Source organism: Anomalospiza imberbis, chromosome 7 (assembly GCF_031753505.1).
Source record: "Anomalospiza imberbis isolate Cuckoo-Finch-1a 21T00152 chromosome 7, ASM3175350v1, whole genome shotgun sequence".
Lineage (NCBI taxonomy): Eukaryota > Metazoa > Chordata > Aves > Passeriformes > Viduidae > Anomalospiza > Anomalospiza imberbis.
The window spans coordinates 2,289,074-2,304,308 of record NC_089687.1 but is presented as its reverse complement, the minus strand read 5'-3'; the positions used below and the strand labels follow the sequence as shown (position 1 = coordinate 2,304,308).

Below are 15,235 nucleotides of genomic sequence, written 5' to 3'. Positions count from 1 at the left end.
AAATGCCACTGCAGCTTTCAGCAGTAAGGGAAACTCTGGCCTGCTTTTGATGAAACCTCAACTGCCCCCTCCTTAATCGGGATAAAACAACTCAAACCCCCAAATTTCTGAACTGAAAACCTGAGTGAGCCCTGAACTGTTGCCAAGAGCTCTCCAAATCCTATTTCTGTGTTGCAGCCTGAGAGATTAAAGGGTGGATTTTCTTGATAGGAGACATGACGAGGTGTCCATGGGACACCCTGGGTGACCTTGGCAGGGCAGGAGCTCACCAGGCCCTTGTCCCTTCCCCACCTTGGGCTGGCCAAGGATTGCATCCCTTGGGATGCTTGGGAGAGTGGAACCAGGTCCCTGTAGAGCAGTGCTAGCCCATTCCAGCAGCCTCCATCCTGCAGAAAAGCTCAAATCACACACTCATTAAGGCTGGGAAAAGCCTCCAAGCTGGGAGTGAACCCCACGGACTCCATTTCCTTCATGGTGGAAAAAGCCCCTTCTTCATTCACAGAACTCCTTTTTAGACAGTGTTACAGACCTCGTGTGTGGCTCCAGTTGGTCAGCAGCTTTCTTGCCAGGTCCTTTATTGGTCAGTAACAAGTTTTTATTCTGTGCTGACTGGTCACTCAAACTCCTGATGCAGGAAAAGTTGTTTGTGAGAGAGAGTTTTCGTGGTTCTGTCTAAGGGTGTAAAAGCAGTTTGTACAGGTGTGCGTTGTTTCTCACCCAGCAATAAGCAAAACCACTTTGTACAGGTGTAAGTTGATTTTCACCCAGCAATAGATTGTTATGTTAACAACCTGCTCACGCCAGGGTTGCTTTCACCTGGGAGCCTGCAAACGCTGGCTTTCCTTAGAAGCAATGACAGGCCAGCTGCTGATGTAACAGGTTTGATTTTATAGAGCCTTTTTTTATGATTTTTCTACCTTACTGCAACATGCAAGATTCCAACCTTTGGCCCCTTCCCTGTTCTTTAGGTTCCAGCCCCTCAGTCGAGGGGGTCTGTCCAACCAGCTCCTTTAATCCACAGCCTTCTTGGAAATACCCTGGTGAGGGGTTTTTTTATTTTTGGAGCATTTGGAACTTTACATTTCTAAGCAGCACTTCTAAAGGGAATGTTCTGCATGAGGGTACTTAAGGGAATATTTTCCAGGACTATATTTATGCCTCTGTAGTCTTCCTTTAGTGGTCTTGAAGGAAGGAGCTGTTATTACTGTTAAATATAGATGTAATGTGGTGTTATTGCAGAAATGTCTTTATGTTCCATTTCTGGCTTTAAAAAAAAAAACCTTTTCTTATTAAAATCAGTCAGGTCTATAACATTGATTATGTTTTAACATGTTGGCATAATGTTAGTGTTGGGAATAAGGCAGGATTGACACCTGATTCCAGATAAAATCTCTAATGATGTTGCTACAGCAGTCATCCGTGCCATCCTGTATTTGAATTTAGGATTGTTGCTTTTTTCTGGTGTATTTACTATTTAAATCCCATATTCCACGTTTGTCTCACCTTAATAAAATGTCCAGTCTCGAGTGTTAAGTCTCACCTGGTCAGCTTGAAAAAACTATTTTGGGGGGAATGACTCAACCTCTGTTGTGAGAGAAAATCTCTGAGGGGAATTATTCCTGAGGATATTCAGATTGTTTCAAAGGTATTCAGAGATCAGTCACTGCTGCTGGCTTTTCCCTTTTTATTACCCAATTTTTTGGTGGGATGATTATTTAAATTCAATCGAAATGCAGGAGGTTTGCATTTTTATGGATATTACCAAAGCCTAGAAGCAGCTTCCTTCACATGAAATTTATTCAATTTTCTAAACAATTTTTAAAGGGCATTAATTTAGTCATCTGCTGATAGTTTTGAACAGAAGCATATGTGAAAATATTCAGTGAAAAGATGCATCCCTTAATTCACCCAAACTCCACATCAACTATTTAACAGCACTTGCACTCTTGTAGCTTCTAAGATGTAGCTCAATTACATCCACGTATAAATAGAAAATGCTGGCAGGATTCTCTTTGCTCTGAGCTTTATTTTGATGGTTCCATTGACATTTAAAACTTTGACTTGAAGCTCTGGAAATGGCTGCAGCTGTAAATACCTCCCTGAGTTACTGCCCTGGGCTGAGAGGCTGGAGAGGATGGCTCACGCGTTTCCCACGTCTCTGTCTTTCAGGCTGTTTGACTGGAGCCAAGGAGTCAGCAAAGAACCTCAGGAAGCCAACTTGGATCATGACCAGAAGATAAAAAGAAAACAAAAAGAATGTGGCATATAAAGGGTGTAATACCTGGAGGTATTGGATCTGACTCATGTTTATAAAAATGAGAGGAGCTTTCACAAAACACAAGTTATCTTAGACAGTCATCAAGCTTGGAGCCATCATGCTGTTGAACTAGAAATTCTCCTTTTCCCCATTCTCCTTTCTGACAGGTAACAAAGGATTGGTGAATTATGATTTTCCCAAGTTGGAAGCACTAATTTTTATCTATATAGTTCATCCTTATGAATATATAAGGAGTTAAACATTGCATATTTAATGTGGATTATAATGGGAAAGTGACTCATTAACCAAAATGGCCACTTTTAAGGACTTGGTTTCAAACTGAGCTGGAGCCTCCCGATGCACTTTGTAGGATTTGGGGAAAGCTGTGCTGCAGGGCCTGCTTTGGGAGGCCAGGATGACATGTAGTAAAAGGATATCACCTTACTGTTGATATCTCTGAAGACTCATAACCAGAAACAGGAAAATGAATGGTGGGAAGGAGTGTGACGGAGGGGACACGGATGGAGGGCCACCAGCAGTGCAAGTTCCCGTTGGTTGGCAGCGGAGGGTGGACCAAAGTGGAGTTCTCTACATCAGGTAAGGTCACCTCAGGGGCTGGGCTGGCGTTTGGTGGAGTTTGGCCAGAATGTGCTGGACATTCCTGACTCGGCTCCTTCCTTCTGCTCAAAACCTTCAAGGAGTTGTTCCTCAAGATCGTCTGGGAAGCTGAAGGAGGGGAGATTTAGGTGGGGTATTGGGAAGGAATTCCTGGCTGGGAGGGTGGGGAGGGGCTGGGGTGCAATTCCTAGAGCAGCTGTGGCTGCCCCTGGATCTCTGGAAGTGTCCCAGGCCAGGCTGGATGGGGCTGCCTGGGACAGTGGGAGGTGTCCCTGGGCAGGGCTTGGAACTGGATGAGCTTTAGATCCCTTCCATCCCAAACCATTCTGGGATTTTGTGGTTCTTTTCCAAGTCGGTTTTACTCAATAGCTCCAAACCCATTTTTATGCCCATGAAGGTTCTGTGTTCACTATCCCTGATGTTCTCCAGCTTTTATGGATGCCTCACATTTCTCATGTGGGAAAAAAACCCAAGAACATAACCCTAAATCCAAAACTTTATTTGTTTATTTTCTTAGCTTATTGGATTTTTTTTTTTTTTGCTTCCCCCTGGAATGGTCACAATGAAATGCATTGAAATTGCTATGAAATAAATGTGTTCAGACACAGAGAGCCTAAATTAAATGTTATTGGAAAACATATCAAAGTTAGCTTTATAAAATGTGGGGACATTGGGTTTGCATCACACAAATTTGTGATTATCACTCAGTTATTTCCTTAAATTTCTTCTACTGTTCTGCGATTAAAATTACCACTTCTCCCAACATTTTGTGCATTACCAATACAAAAAATCTTTAACAAGCCAGAGCACACTCCAGTTCCACACTAAACTACCATGAAGGATCAGAGGCGTTTCTTGTTTGTGTTCTCCATCAGCAGAATCAAACCCAGTCCGTGTCAGTGACACCCATGGCACAGAGAAACCACCCTGCCCTTGTATTTCTCATCACAGCTCTAATTCCCTGGGCCTCTGCCTCATTTACAGGTCAATGGGAAAGGAAAAGTTGTGGATTAGGGTTTTTTTTCCCAACAACCTCTATATCCAGACATCAGGTACACAAAAACATCAAAGCATTATTTTCCTGATGATCCCACTCAGCTTTTGAACTTCATTTCCACAACCCTGAAAAGTTTTACACAACAGCTTTGGGGAAGCTCATGTTATTCCTGCCCTCTTCCCAAGTTTTCCAATGTATTTTTTTATTATTTGGTGATTCTTCTCATAGTTTTATGTACCTGATGATCCCACTCAGGTTTTGAATTTCATTTCCACAGCCCTGACAAGTTTTACACAACAGCTTTGGGGAAGCTGATGTTATTCCTGCCCTCTTCTCAGGTTTTCCAATGTATTTTTTTATTCTTTGGTGATTTTTCTCATAGTTTTATGTACCTGATGATCCCACTCAGCTTTTGAACTTCATTTCCACAACCCTGAAAAGTTTTACACAACAGCTTTGGGGAAGCTGATGTTATTCCTGCCCTCTTCCCAAGTTTTCCAATGTATTTTTTTATTCCTTGGTGAATTTTCTGGTCCCCTTCTCTGAGTGGTTCTGATGAATGAAAGTATCTCACACTCCTGTGGTGCGAGGCCCAGAGCAGGACGTTTTGGTTGGAAGGGTGGAAGTCCAATCATCCAATCTCCTGCCTGACATGGAGCACCCACAGGGCTCTGAGGGCAGCTGAATCCTCCAGGATTGAGTCTCCACAACCTCCTCACTGCCCTGCCAGCATGCACAGCGTTCCTGGAGGCAAGGAAAGGTCAAACAATATTGACTCCACAGCCATCCCAGGGAAAAATTAGTGGATATATTAAGATCTGACATGATTCAAGTGGAATAGATGATCCCAGCTGAATAAAGACTCTCTGTCTGTGCCTCCTTGGAAAGCACAGATGCTTTCCTGTCAGCTGTCAGCAGTTGCTTTGGATTAAATCAAGATTAAATCCATTCATTAACTGGTTTTCATTACCTGGTAGAAGCACTGAGTTGACTCTCAGGGCTTTTCTTAGCAAAACAGAGCTGCTTAGTAGGGCCTAAATCATCCCTGGAAGTGTCCAGGGCCAGGCTGGACGGGGCTCGGAGCAGCCTGGGATGGTGGAAGGTGATTCCAGGGCTGGAATCAGCTGAGCTTCAGCTCCCGATTATCCTTCGTGTCACAGAGAGTCAATAACTTAGTGCACACAAAAGAGACTGTGCAGTTACAGCTGTGCCCAGGATCAAGGCAGCAACAGGGGAAAATGGCCCTTTTTGAAATTGAGTTGGGTTTTGTGCACAAATAACCCTGCCTGCGTGTGCAGTAGGAACGCTGGGTCCCACATCTCACAGATTCAGTGCATTGACCTTCCTTCCCACTCCCTGATGGTCAGCACACTCCTTTTTACTCCAGGATCTCCTGGAGCCTGCACTGGTTGTGTGTGCCCAGGCAAACAGCACACCAAGGTTATTTAAAACAGCTTTTTTCTAAAAATAGCCCAGGAAAAGTAGCCCTTTTTAGCCAATGCAAATAAAACAGCATCCTCACTGCAGAGCATATTCCCAGAAATGCCTTTTAACAGGAGATTTTAAGGATCACAGAAAGTGTCTGGAGAGATTTTGGGTGTAGATGGGATGGTCCAGAGCAAATGGCAGTCTGGGATTTTCCCTTGGGAAGCTGTTCCATCCTCCAGTGTGGAGTTTGGGCTGAGCATGATCAGGACAGGTGGGAACATCCAAAGGGATCAGCCAGCATCCTGCTTTAATGAAAATAAATAAAAGCAAAGAGCAGTTTCCCCCTGTTCCCCAAGGATTTCAGACAGGGAAGGTTTGACTCCTGACCAGTCACCAGACCCGGACCTTTATTTTTAGATTGCTCTTTCATCTTCCTCACCCTCCAAAACTGTCACTGCTACACAGATTCAACCTGAGCATTCTCCCAAAAATAACTATTTCAGGGCATGCCTGGCAAAGAAATTACTTATTTAAACTGTCAGCAGAACTTTAAATGTCACTGGCAGATGTTGCCTTAGATGTGACTCGTGCAGGATGAGGTGTTTATGTGTTGGATTCTAAGTACCAAAGTTCGTCACAGCTTGGAATTTTGAGTCAGGAGTGTTTTTGTGATCCAAACTATTCCACTTGAGCTGTTTTTGTTTGAATTAGGGCTATTTACAGCTGCCATTAATAACCAGGGTTTTATTCCAGATAAACAGTTCAGCTGGCCCAGCAATAAAGAGCAATCTGCACGTTACAGGCTGGGGGCACGAGGAGGTTTTTTCATATTATGAATTAGTGATTTTGCCGTGACAGAGTTCCCAGTGCCCTATTTTGGGAAGTGGAGATAATGGTTTTCTGGTGGGAGTTGGAGAAATCCAAGTGCAGTTTATCAGGAGCTGGCTGGCCTGGCTCCTTGGTGTAATATTTCTTACTTTCAGTGAGAAGGTCAAAATTTTAGCTGAATGAAACCAAACGTTGTGCAACAAAGAGACCCAGCTGCAACAGTTTTGTTTCCTTTAAAATATGTTTGAGGGTTTTTTTTTTTTTTTTTTGAGTATTATCTCAATTCTTGAATAAAAACAAGAAGTACTATGAGAAAAAAATATGAAATGTGATTTTCCCCACTGTTCTTGTGAGCAGATACAAGTCCTGACCTATCCAAGAGCTCGTATTCATCATTTCTGTTCCTTTGCAGTCCCAGTGGGTCTTTATTATCCTGCTTGGAGCAGGTGAAGACTTACTTGCTGACTGATGGAACGTGCAAGTGTGGCCTAGAATGTCCTCTTGTTCTTCCCAAGGTAAAGCACAGCATCATTTTGGATCTGGCTGCAATGATATTTATGAGCTACCCATGCCGGTGACTCAAACTCTGTTCAGATCATCTCTAAAATAAGTGGTGTCCACCTAAAGCTAGACCTTAAAATACAAAATTCAGCTCCCCCCAGCCTTAGCCCCTCTTGCAGAGGATCTGACTCAGTTATTATAAACATATTCATTTTTTATTTGTTGTTCCCAAACGTCCTGTCAAGGAATCCCTTGGGCAGTATAGGAGCAGTCAGGAACAGAGGAGAATTCCTCTCTACTCCATATAAAATTCCTAATTGATGTGACTTTGGTGACTTTGCTGCCTGTAGTCATTCTTTTAAATGCTGGAATTTTCACTGCCAGGTCTTTAATTTTGATCCTGGAGCTGCTGTGAAGCAGAGAACTGCTGAAGATGTTAAAGCGGACGAAGATGTCACCAAACTATGCATTCACAAAAGGAAAATTATTGCTGTGGCTACACTTCATAAAAGCATGGAAGCACCACATCCTTCACTGGTTCTAACTAGTCCTGGTGGTGGAACAAGTGAGTAAAATGAAATCATGCAGAATCACGTAATAATCTGATTTTTATACACACGATTACTGTGCAAAACCACCCCGAAAGTCTGACTGTGAGTGCAAAAATAAGCAGATTGAAGGAATAAATAAAGGGAGTAGTCAGAGATGGAGGTAGATAGAAAATGAGTCTAAAAGCAGGTCAGCCCAGACTAAAAGCATGATTTTCTTGGAAAAGATATCAGATTGTTCTAGACAAAGAAAATACATTAGCTCTCATCTTTTGGAACTGTAGTAATATGTCTGATATTCTGTCACATGGGAAATTAGAGGAACAGAATAAAGTGATTATGAAGGGATTAGGATGTGGCTAAGGACTTGGCTAAACGGGAAATTGTATTGTAAAGGAGAATAGACAGCAAGAGGAGATCTCCACTGTCATTTCTCAAGGATTATTTTTGGCCACCAACCTGGATTAGCATTTTAATTATCCCCATCAATAAAAAAAAGTGAGGAAATTTGTTGGTGGCTGAAGCTGACAGGTACTCTCAAACAAAGGTTGTAAAACCAGGGGGGCTCCCTGAGGCCTGGAGTGAAAGCAAAGTTAGCACTGAAACAGCACCAAACTCAGAAATTCACCCAAAATGAGGGACTTTGTAAGGATCACAAAATCAGGTTCTGAAGGGAATTACAGATCCCAGTGGGCAGGACGAAGGAGGGAAGGGGCTGAGTTTATATTTCTGTGCTCTGGGGTTGCAGCTCCTGGGAAGAAGCCTGAGCTCTCTGCACCCCTCATTGCTGTGAGAGCACCTGGCTGACTGCACTTCCCACTTCAAAGGAGAAAAATTATAAGGAAACCAAGAAATAATGAGTTTTAGAGAAGTGCCAATGCTTAGAGACCCATGCTGTTCATGGTACTGATGTGCCCCTGCCTTTTCCCATTGAAATTTAAGATTTAAAACCTTTCTTGAAAAATTCTTTTCAGTGTAATTTCCCAAGTTTCTGTGCATTTCCCTTCTTAATTTTTTCAATAAGTAGTACTTAAATTACAATCCTGTTTTCAAACAATCAGCAAAATGAAGGAGGTAATTTATGTATTTATGTATTCTTACTTTCTCTGTGGTTAAAATCTTGTGCATAAGCAAAGAAGAAAATTCCCCCATAAATCCCCCTGTAAGCAAATTTTTTGCACATTTATATGTGACCATTTGCTTGTTTCCAGCACTCAAGGTGAGGCCTCTCATAATTAATTTATTTTGCAGTTCAGCCTTTAGTTTTATTCCCTAAATGAGACTTTGGTTGTATTTTGGGACATGGGAAATTTTTGTTTCTCTCATGTTGGAGCAAATAGGATGAAGGCAGGATTGTCAGTGCTGTCTGACCAGGCTGAAGGAAAGATGAGTAGAGGAATTTCAAGGCACTCCTGAGTTCATTTGAACACAGAATTTTTAGCTCCCAATTCCAGTTGAATTTTGCATATCCAGAGGCTGCATGCCAAGCACTGCAAGCTGAATTGCAAAGTCCCAGAGCTGCAAAACTGGCAGAAAGTGCCCCAGACTTGGAGCTACTTGTGCTTCTAGTCTGGAAGTAAAACACTGGGGAAAAAATCTCTTTAAATAAAGATGGAAAGTGGTCTTGTGTTTGTTGGAAGGTGTAGCCTCAGACGTGGGATTTACAGGGAATTTTTCCATCACATGCAGATATCCCCAGGGCTTTTATCCTGAAAACAAACAGAAGGCATTCAGGATGCCTCATCAGGGACAGCATTTGGGACAGGAACTTTTCTGTGGGAATTGAGTCTGAGTCCTGGATGGGCTTTGTTCCTCCTGTCCTCAATAGATGGTGCCAGAGGCTCCTTTTCCCTGCCACAGCCATCCCGCTCCTCCTGCCAGAGGGGGGATGCTGGAGGTGCAGGAGGCTGGAGGGGGTGCTTGGAAAAGGCAAAATGCAAGGAGAAGGTTTTCAAATGGTCCATATTTCTGTGGGATATGGAATTACAACTGTGTAGTTCAGAGCAGGCACCGTTCCAGCAGCCGCTCTGTGATTGAGGGTTTATTTCTGCTGAAGCAAAAGTTTAGCCAAAGGCTCCCTGAGCTTTAGGGAATATTGTCACCCTCAGTAGCTTTGCCCTGAAACGTGGGACACTGGATTTGCAACCAGTAGTAACCGTTGTGTGTTTCCCACGCCAGGTGCAACGCCAGTAGTTCCCACTCGAGCAGCAACTCCAAGGTCGATGAGGAATAAATCACATGAAGGAATTACAAATTCTGTGATGCCGGAATGTAAGACTCCTTTCAAGTTGATGATGGGGGCATCTAATGCCATGGGTAGGCTTTATGTGCAAGAAATGGCTGGAAGCCAGCAAGCAGAGCTCCATCCTGCCTATCCCAGGCAGAGATTGGGGAGCAATGAACTGGGGCAGAAGTCTCCGTACCGCGGCAGTCACGGGGGGATGCCCAGCCCAGCGTCCTCGGGATCGCAGATCTACGGGGACGGCTCCATCTCCCCCAGGACTGACCCGCTCGGAAGCCCCGACGTCTTCACGAGGAACAATCCCAGTTTTCATGGAGCGCCCAACTCCAGTCCTATCCACATGACCAGGACGCCTCTGTCCCCGCCGTCAGTCATGCTCCACGGCTCTCCCATACAGTCATCCTGTGCAATGGCTGGAAGGACTAATATACCTCTTTCCCCAACCCTGACCACCAAGAGCCCAGTCATGAAAAAACCCCTGTGTAACTTTTCAGCTGGTATGGAAATACCACGAGCAATGTTCCACCATAAACCCCCCCAAGGCCCACCCCCACCTCCTCCACCGCCTTCTTGTGCTCTTCAGAAAAAGCCATTAACATCCGAGAAGGATCCGCTTGGCATACTGGACCCAATTCCCAGCAAACCGGTGAACCAGAACCCCGTGATCATGAACCCCACCACTTTCCACTCGAGTGTCCACTCTCAGGTACCCGTGATGAATGTAAGCATGCCCCCCGCCGTGGTGCCCCTGCCCAGCAACCTGCCCCTGCCCACCGTCAAACCCGCCCACATCAACCATGGCACTCACGTCCAAAGGGTTCAGCACTCGGCTTCGACGTCCCTGTCCCCCTCGCCGGTGACGTCCCCCGTTCACGTGATGGCGCCCGGCATCGGAAGGATCGAGGCTTCTCCCCAAAGATCGCGTTCTTCTTCCACCTCGTCTGAGCACGGAAACTTCCTGCTGCCTCCAGTAGGGCCACAGTCGTCCTGTAGCGGTATCAAAGTCCCTCCCAGGTCCCCGAGGTCAACCATAGGGTCACCGAGGCCATCCATGCCATCCAGCCCTTCCACCAAGCACGATGGACTTAGTCAATACAAGGACATCCCTAACCCGTTAATTGCTGGAATGAGTAATGTATTAAATCCTCCCAACAATGCAGTTTTTCCCGCTGCATCGGCCGGAAGCGGTTCCTTGAAGAGTCAGCCTGGTTTGCTGGGAATGCCTTTAAATCAGATCTTGAACCAGCACAACGCTGCCTCTTTTCCAGCAAGCAGTTTACTCTCAGCAGCAGCCAAAGCACAGCTAGCAAATCAAAATAAACTTGCTGGTAACAACAATAACAGCAGTAGCAATTCTGGACCTGTTGCCAGCGGCGGCAGCACCGAAGGACACAGCACTTTAAATCCCATGTTCCCTCCTGCTGCCAATGTGCTCCTCCCCACCACGGAAGGGCAGAGCGGCCGGGCAGCGCTGAGAGATAAATTGATGTCTCAGCAAAAGGATCCTCTGAGGAAAAGGAAGCAGCCCACCACCACGGTGCTGAGCTTGCTGAGACAGTCTCAGCTGGACAGCTCTGGGCTTCCCAAAGCTGGGTCTGATTTGATAAGAAAGCCAAGTCAAAGCTCCTTCCCCATCAGCTCCATGTCGCAGCTCCTGCAGTCCATGAGTTGTCAGAGCTCCCACGGGAGCAGCAATAGTTCCTCGGGCTGCGGGAGCTCCAGCAGCGCCCTGCCCTGCCCCGGCACCCAGCTGCACCTGGCAGAGCCCGCGCTGGGCCCGGCCGGCGGCGTGGCCCCGCTGGCCCCGGGGCTGCCCCTGCGTGGGGAGGGGCTGCCCTGCCCCAACCCCAACCCCGGCTTCGGCCCCGCCGCTGGTCCACCCCCCTCCAACCACCTGGCGGGGCTCCTCAACCAGATGCAGGCCAGCGGGAGCTGCGGGATGCTCGCCCAGGCAGGAATGGCCTTAGGGAACTCCTTACATCCCAACCCGGCCCAGGCCCGGCTCCAGGCACCCTCCACGCCAGGGATCCCCAACAGCATCGGGAGCAGCTGTAATCAGACCAGTCCTGAAGCAGGTACGTGGCCTCCCCAGGGGATTGTCCCAGGTTTCCATCCTTGGGAATCCCTGATGGCTGGTTTTAAATGTTTGTCTCGGTTTGAAAAGCCAGGTGTCTGCTGAGGAAGGCAGGAGCCTCCCCTGAAATGGGAAATGTAAACCCCCTCCCTACAAATTATAATTTTGAAATTAAGGGGCTTTCAGGGAAAGATATGGGAATAGGAATAACAGTTTTTACTAGGAAAATAAAAATACAAATGCAATAGTACAAACAAAAAAACCCAAACCCCTGGCAGAGTGAGAGCAGGCCCTGGCAGCCTGTGGGTCAGGGTGGTGGCAGCAGTCCCATCCCATGGTGGCTCAGCCCTCCTGCAGTGCCAGCTGTGCTTCTGCTGGAGCAGGGATCCTGGACAAGGCTGGAGTTTTCCTCTGAAGCTCCAGGCCTGCTGGAGATGGGCCTGGGCTTCCTCTGGGAATGCAGTGGGGAAGAAAGCTGCTCCTCTGGGAATGCAGTGGGGAAGAAAGCTGCTCCTCTGGGAATGCAGTGGGGAAGAAAGCTGCTCCTCTGGGAATGCAGTGGGGAAGAAAGCTGCTCCTCTGGGAATGCAGTGGGGCAGAAAGCTGCTCCTCTGGGAATGCAGTGGAGAAGAAAGCTGCTCCTCTGGGAATGCAGGGGAGAAGGCTGTTCTGTTGCTCCAATTCTCAGATTGTATCCAGGTAGGAATGCTTGGCTCCTCCCCTGGGTGGACCATCTCCCCATGGGATGATGGAATTTTCTCAGCCATGCAGGGACACTCACTGGCCATGGACAGAAGATAATTAATAATTAATGGCCATGAATAGAAGAGATCTCCTGGAGGGAGGATGGGCTGTGGGAGAGATAAAGAAAAAACTGCCCCATGAACAGCAGAGAACTGCCCCACCTCTGACAGATGGTGATAGAATGCACGCGTATCTTACAGCCCAGGACATTATTCCTTGTTAAACTTGGGTTCATCTCAGTGAAAAGTGCACCTGATTCATGCTGAAAGTCACATACTCAAAAAATAAAACAGAAAGGAAGAAAAAAAAAAAAAAACAGTGGTAAACTAAATCATATCTCACTTTTTCTTGGGCAAAACCATCCTGGCCAGCTTCCTGTGACAACTCTTTCTTCTGCTAATGTCCACACAGTCTCCATGAATAAAACCCATTCACTTCTGGACATTCCCACACCTCTTTTGTCACTTCTCCAAATAAATTGGAGTTTTTTTGCAGCCTGCCCTGCTCCAAGCCCAGAGGGTTGTGGCTCACCTGGCAGTGCACGTCCAGGTGATCCATGAGTTCTGTCCCGCTGCAATTGAAGAGGTGGTGTCAGAGATTGGAGCAGGTCCTGGGAGTACCAAAATGTCCAAAATCACCCTTTTCAGGGCCAGCAGGAGGGAATGCCAAGCCTGTGTTTGCTTTTATTGCTGTAATTTTACTAAGATGGTAAATGAATGGTTGAATAAACAGTTGGAGGAGTGTAGGGAGAGATTTCCTGGTTTGTTCATCAGGGAAGATTTGGAGAGGATATGGGTTTGCTGCTGTTATCATCTCTGGGGGTTTAAAGAGAAGAAAGAATCAGCTCAAAAATGTGAATTTTATTGACTGTTACTGGTTGAACAAAGTAGTAGAAGATGGTAGTGGTGTAAATTTCTAAAGTGGGATGAAAACCCAGGTCTCCCCAAAGTGTTCAAGTGGCCTCTCATTAACCCAAGCAAGAACCTGCTCTGCATTCCTCAGCTTCCTCCTTCAAACTGGAATAGAATTCTAGAAAAGCTGAATTATATAACGTTCTACTATTGCTCTGGTCGTGCTTCCTGATGACTTTTAAGGGTTTCTCCCCATCCCTGGCATAAAAAGGTTTCTTTTTTCTTGCCTGGAGTGGTCACAACAAGCAGCTCTCAGTTCTTACGTGGCTCTTTTGCCTTGTCATGCTGGCCCAGGGGAATTTCCTGCTGCAACTCCTGGGACTTTGCCCTGAACAAAGGTCTGGGATGGCCTTGGGAATTCACCCCCTGTCCCACTGAGCACAGGACACAACTCCTGGGGCAGGAACCCCTTGCTCCCCACCTTGGCCGGGCTTTCCACCACTCCCAAAGGCTCCCGCGGTGTTCATCAGAGCCTGTGCTTGTAACTCCACTCAGTTCCAAGCTGAATTTCCCCCCAAAAGTGCAAATGTAACAGAACAAATGGGTCAGAGCCCTGAAGGAAGGTTCCAGCATCAGCTGGGTTCTCATCCCTGTAGGAGCAGGAATTGGGGCATAACCCCACCTGGGGACTCCTCCTGCCATTCCCCCCCTCTGGGGATGGCTCAGAGGGTTGGAGCCACAGAATTCCAAAGCCTCAAGTGACACTTTTTCCCTTATCTAAAAGATAAAAGGTAATTCCATGTATTATTGTTATTATTATTGTTCAGAAAAATAGGAATTGATATTTTGTGATCATTGATGCCTAGGCAAAGGCTGGAAAATTGGGAAATGTTCCATTCTCTGCTGCTGAAGGAGTTGTTCCTTTAGTTTGGTGCTTGCAGAATACACAGCCTGCATTTAATTATTTATTAAATATCTGTGGGGAAAATAGTAGAGGTAGAAAGGCTGAGATACATTCCTTAATCTTTATTGCAACATCAATCTCATTGCATAGTTAAACCAATTAAAAAATAGCAACAACTCGCATCTTACCAACAACAACCCAAGATGTCTTTGTTACAGAACATTTCAAAAACTCTCTAACCAATAGCATATTACTGAAACTTACAGATAGTCACTCTAGCCAATATTATTATTATATATTAATATATAATTTATTATTATTATATATTACTCTAGCCAATCACTAAGAACACACACACACTTATTTCAAACAATACTTACTTATATACTTTCTACTAACAATATACAATACTCCATTATTAAATTTAAAACCTTCTACTATCTTACTAAACATATTTTTCTACAGTCATAAAATCTATTTTAACCAAATCTGAAACTATTATTTCATGTCATTACTTACTGTACTATTACAACTTTCTACTTTCAAACTTTACAACTAACTAGAAATTCTTTACTCTTTCTATTTCTAAAACCTACTTCCACAACTTTCTGAATAACTTTTTACCTCCATTTTCCCCACAAATATCTATGATAAAGCCTGGAGAATGTTTTCTTCTTTAAGGAGGTTGTGTTATTTTTGTTTTATTCCCTAAAACTCTGCAGAAACCTTCACTGAGCCTCTTGCTGAGCCTCCCAGCAGCACAGGGCTCAGGGGTGAGCTTTAATCCAGAGAGGGGAATTCTCTTGGATTTCCAGGAGAATGGGAATGTTCTTCCCCTGAGACTCATGTGAAATGTTGACTGGTTTGTGGTATAATAATAATATTTAAAAACAAAAGTGAGTTGCCAGTCTGCATCCAGCTCTGAAACAAAACTGGGGAGAGGAATATTGGGATTTGTGCTCTGTTAGTTTTGGGGCTGGAGCTGGTGAAGGCCCCCGTACACTGAATTTCCAAGAGCAGTTCAGCAGAGGAAGATGTCTAAAGGAACCTCTCATGTTCATATTTCAGTTTGTGGCTTGTTTTTTTCCCTTTGTTTTGAAGTATTTTAATTGCTAAATCTCTTTTCTGTGTCTGTGCCAGCAATTCAGAACAGCTCCTCCTCAGAAATAGCTCCTGAGAGAAAAAACCCTGTGAATCCCCACAATTAGCTGGTTATTGCCCAAGCTTTTAATTATATTTTAAC

At 45.3% G+C, this 15,235-nt stretch overlaps 1 protein-coding gene across 8 annotated transcripts in view; it reads left to right on the top strand.

Annotated features, from left to right (window-relative positions):
* The window catches only part of MBD5 (methyl-CpG binding domain protein 5), a 123,370-nt gene that overhangs the window by 84,298 nt on the left and 23,837 nt on the right, over positions 1-15,235 (top strand). For 4 of the 8 annotated variants that reach the window (XM_068195127.1, XM_068195122.1, XM_068195123.1 and 1 more), the window contains 4 exons: positions 2,170-2,854; positions 6,541-6,643; positions 7,014-7,194; positions 9,356-11,494. In XM_068195127.1, coding sequence (XP_068051228.1) covers positions 2,742-2,854; positions 6,541-6,643; positions 7,014-7,194; positions 9,356-11,494 — 2,536 coding nt within the window. In that variant the 5' untranslated portion in view covers positions 2,170-2,741. Of the gene's footprint in view, positions 1-882; positions 1,041-2,169; positions 2,855-6,540; positions 6,644-7,013; positions 7,195-9,355; positions 11,495-15,235 lie in introns of those variants that run through there. The other 4 variants (XM_068195129.1, XM_068195126.1, XM_068195125.1 and 1 more) reach the window with 4 other exon arrangements.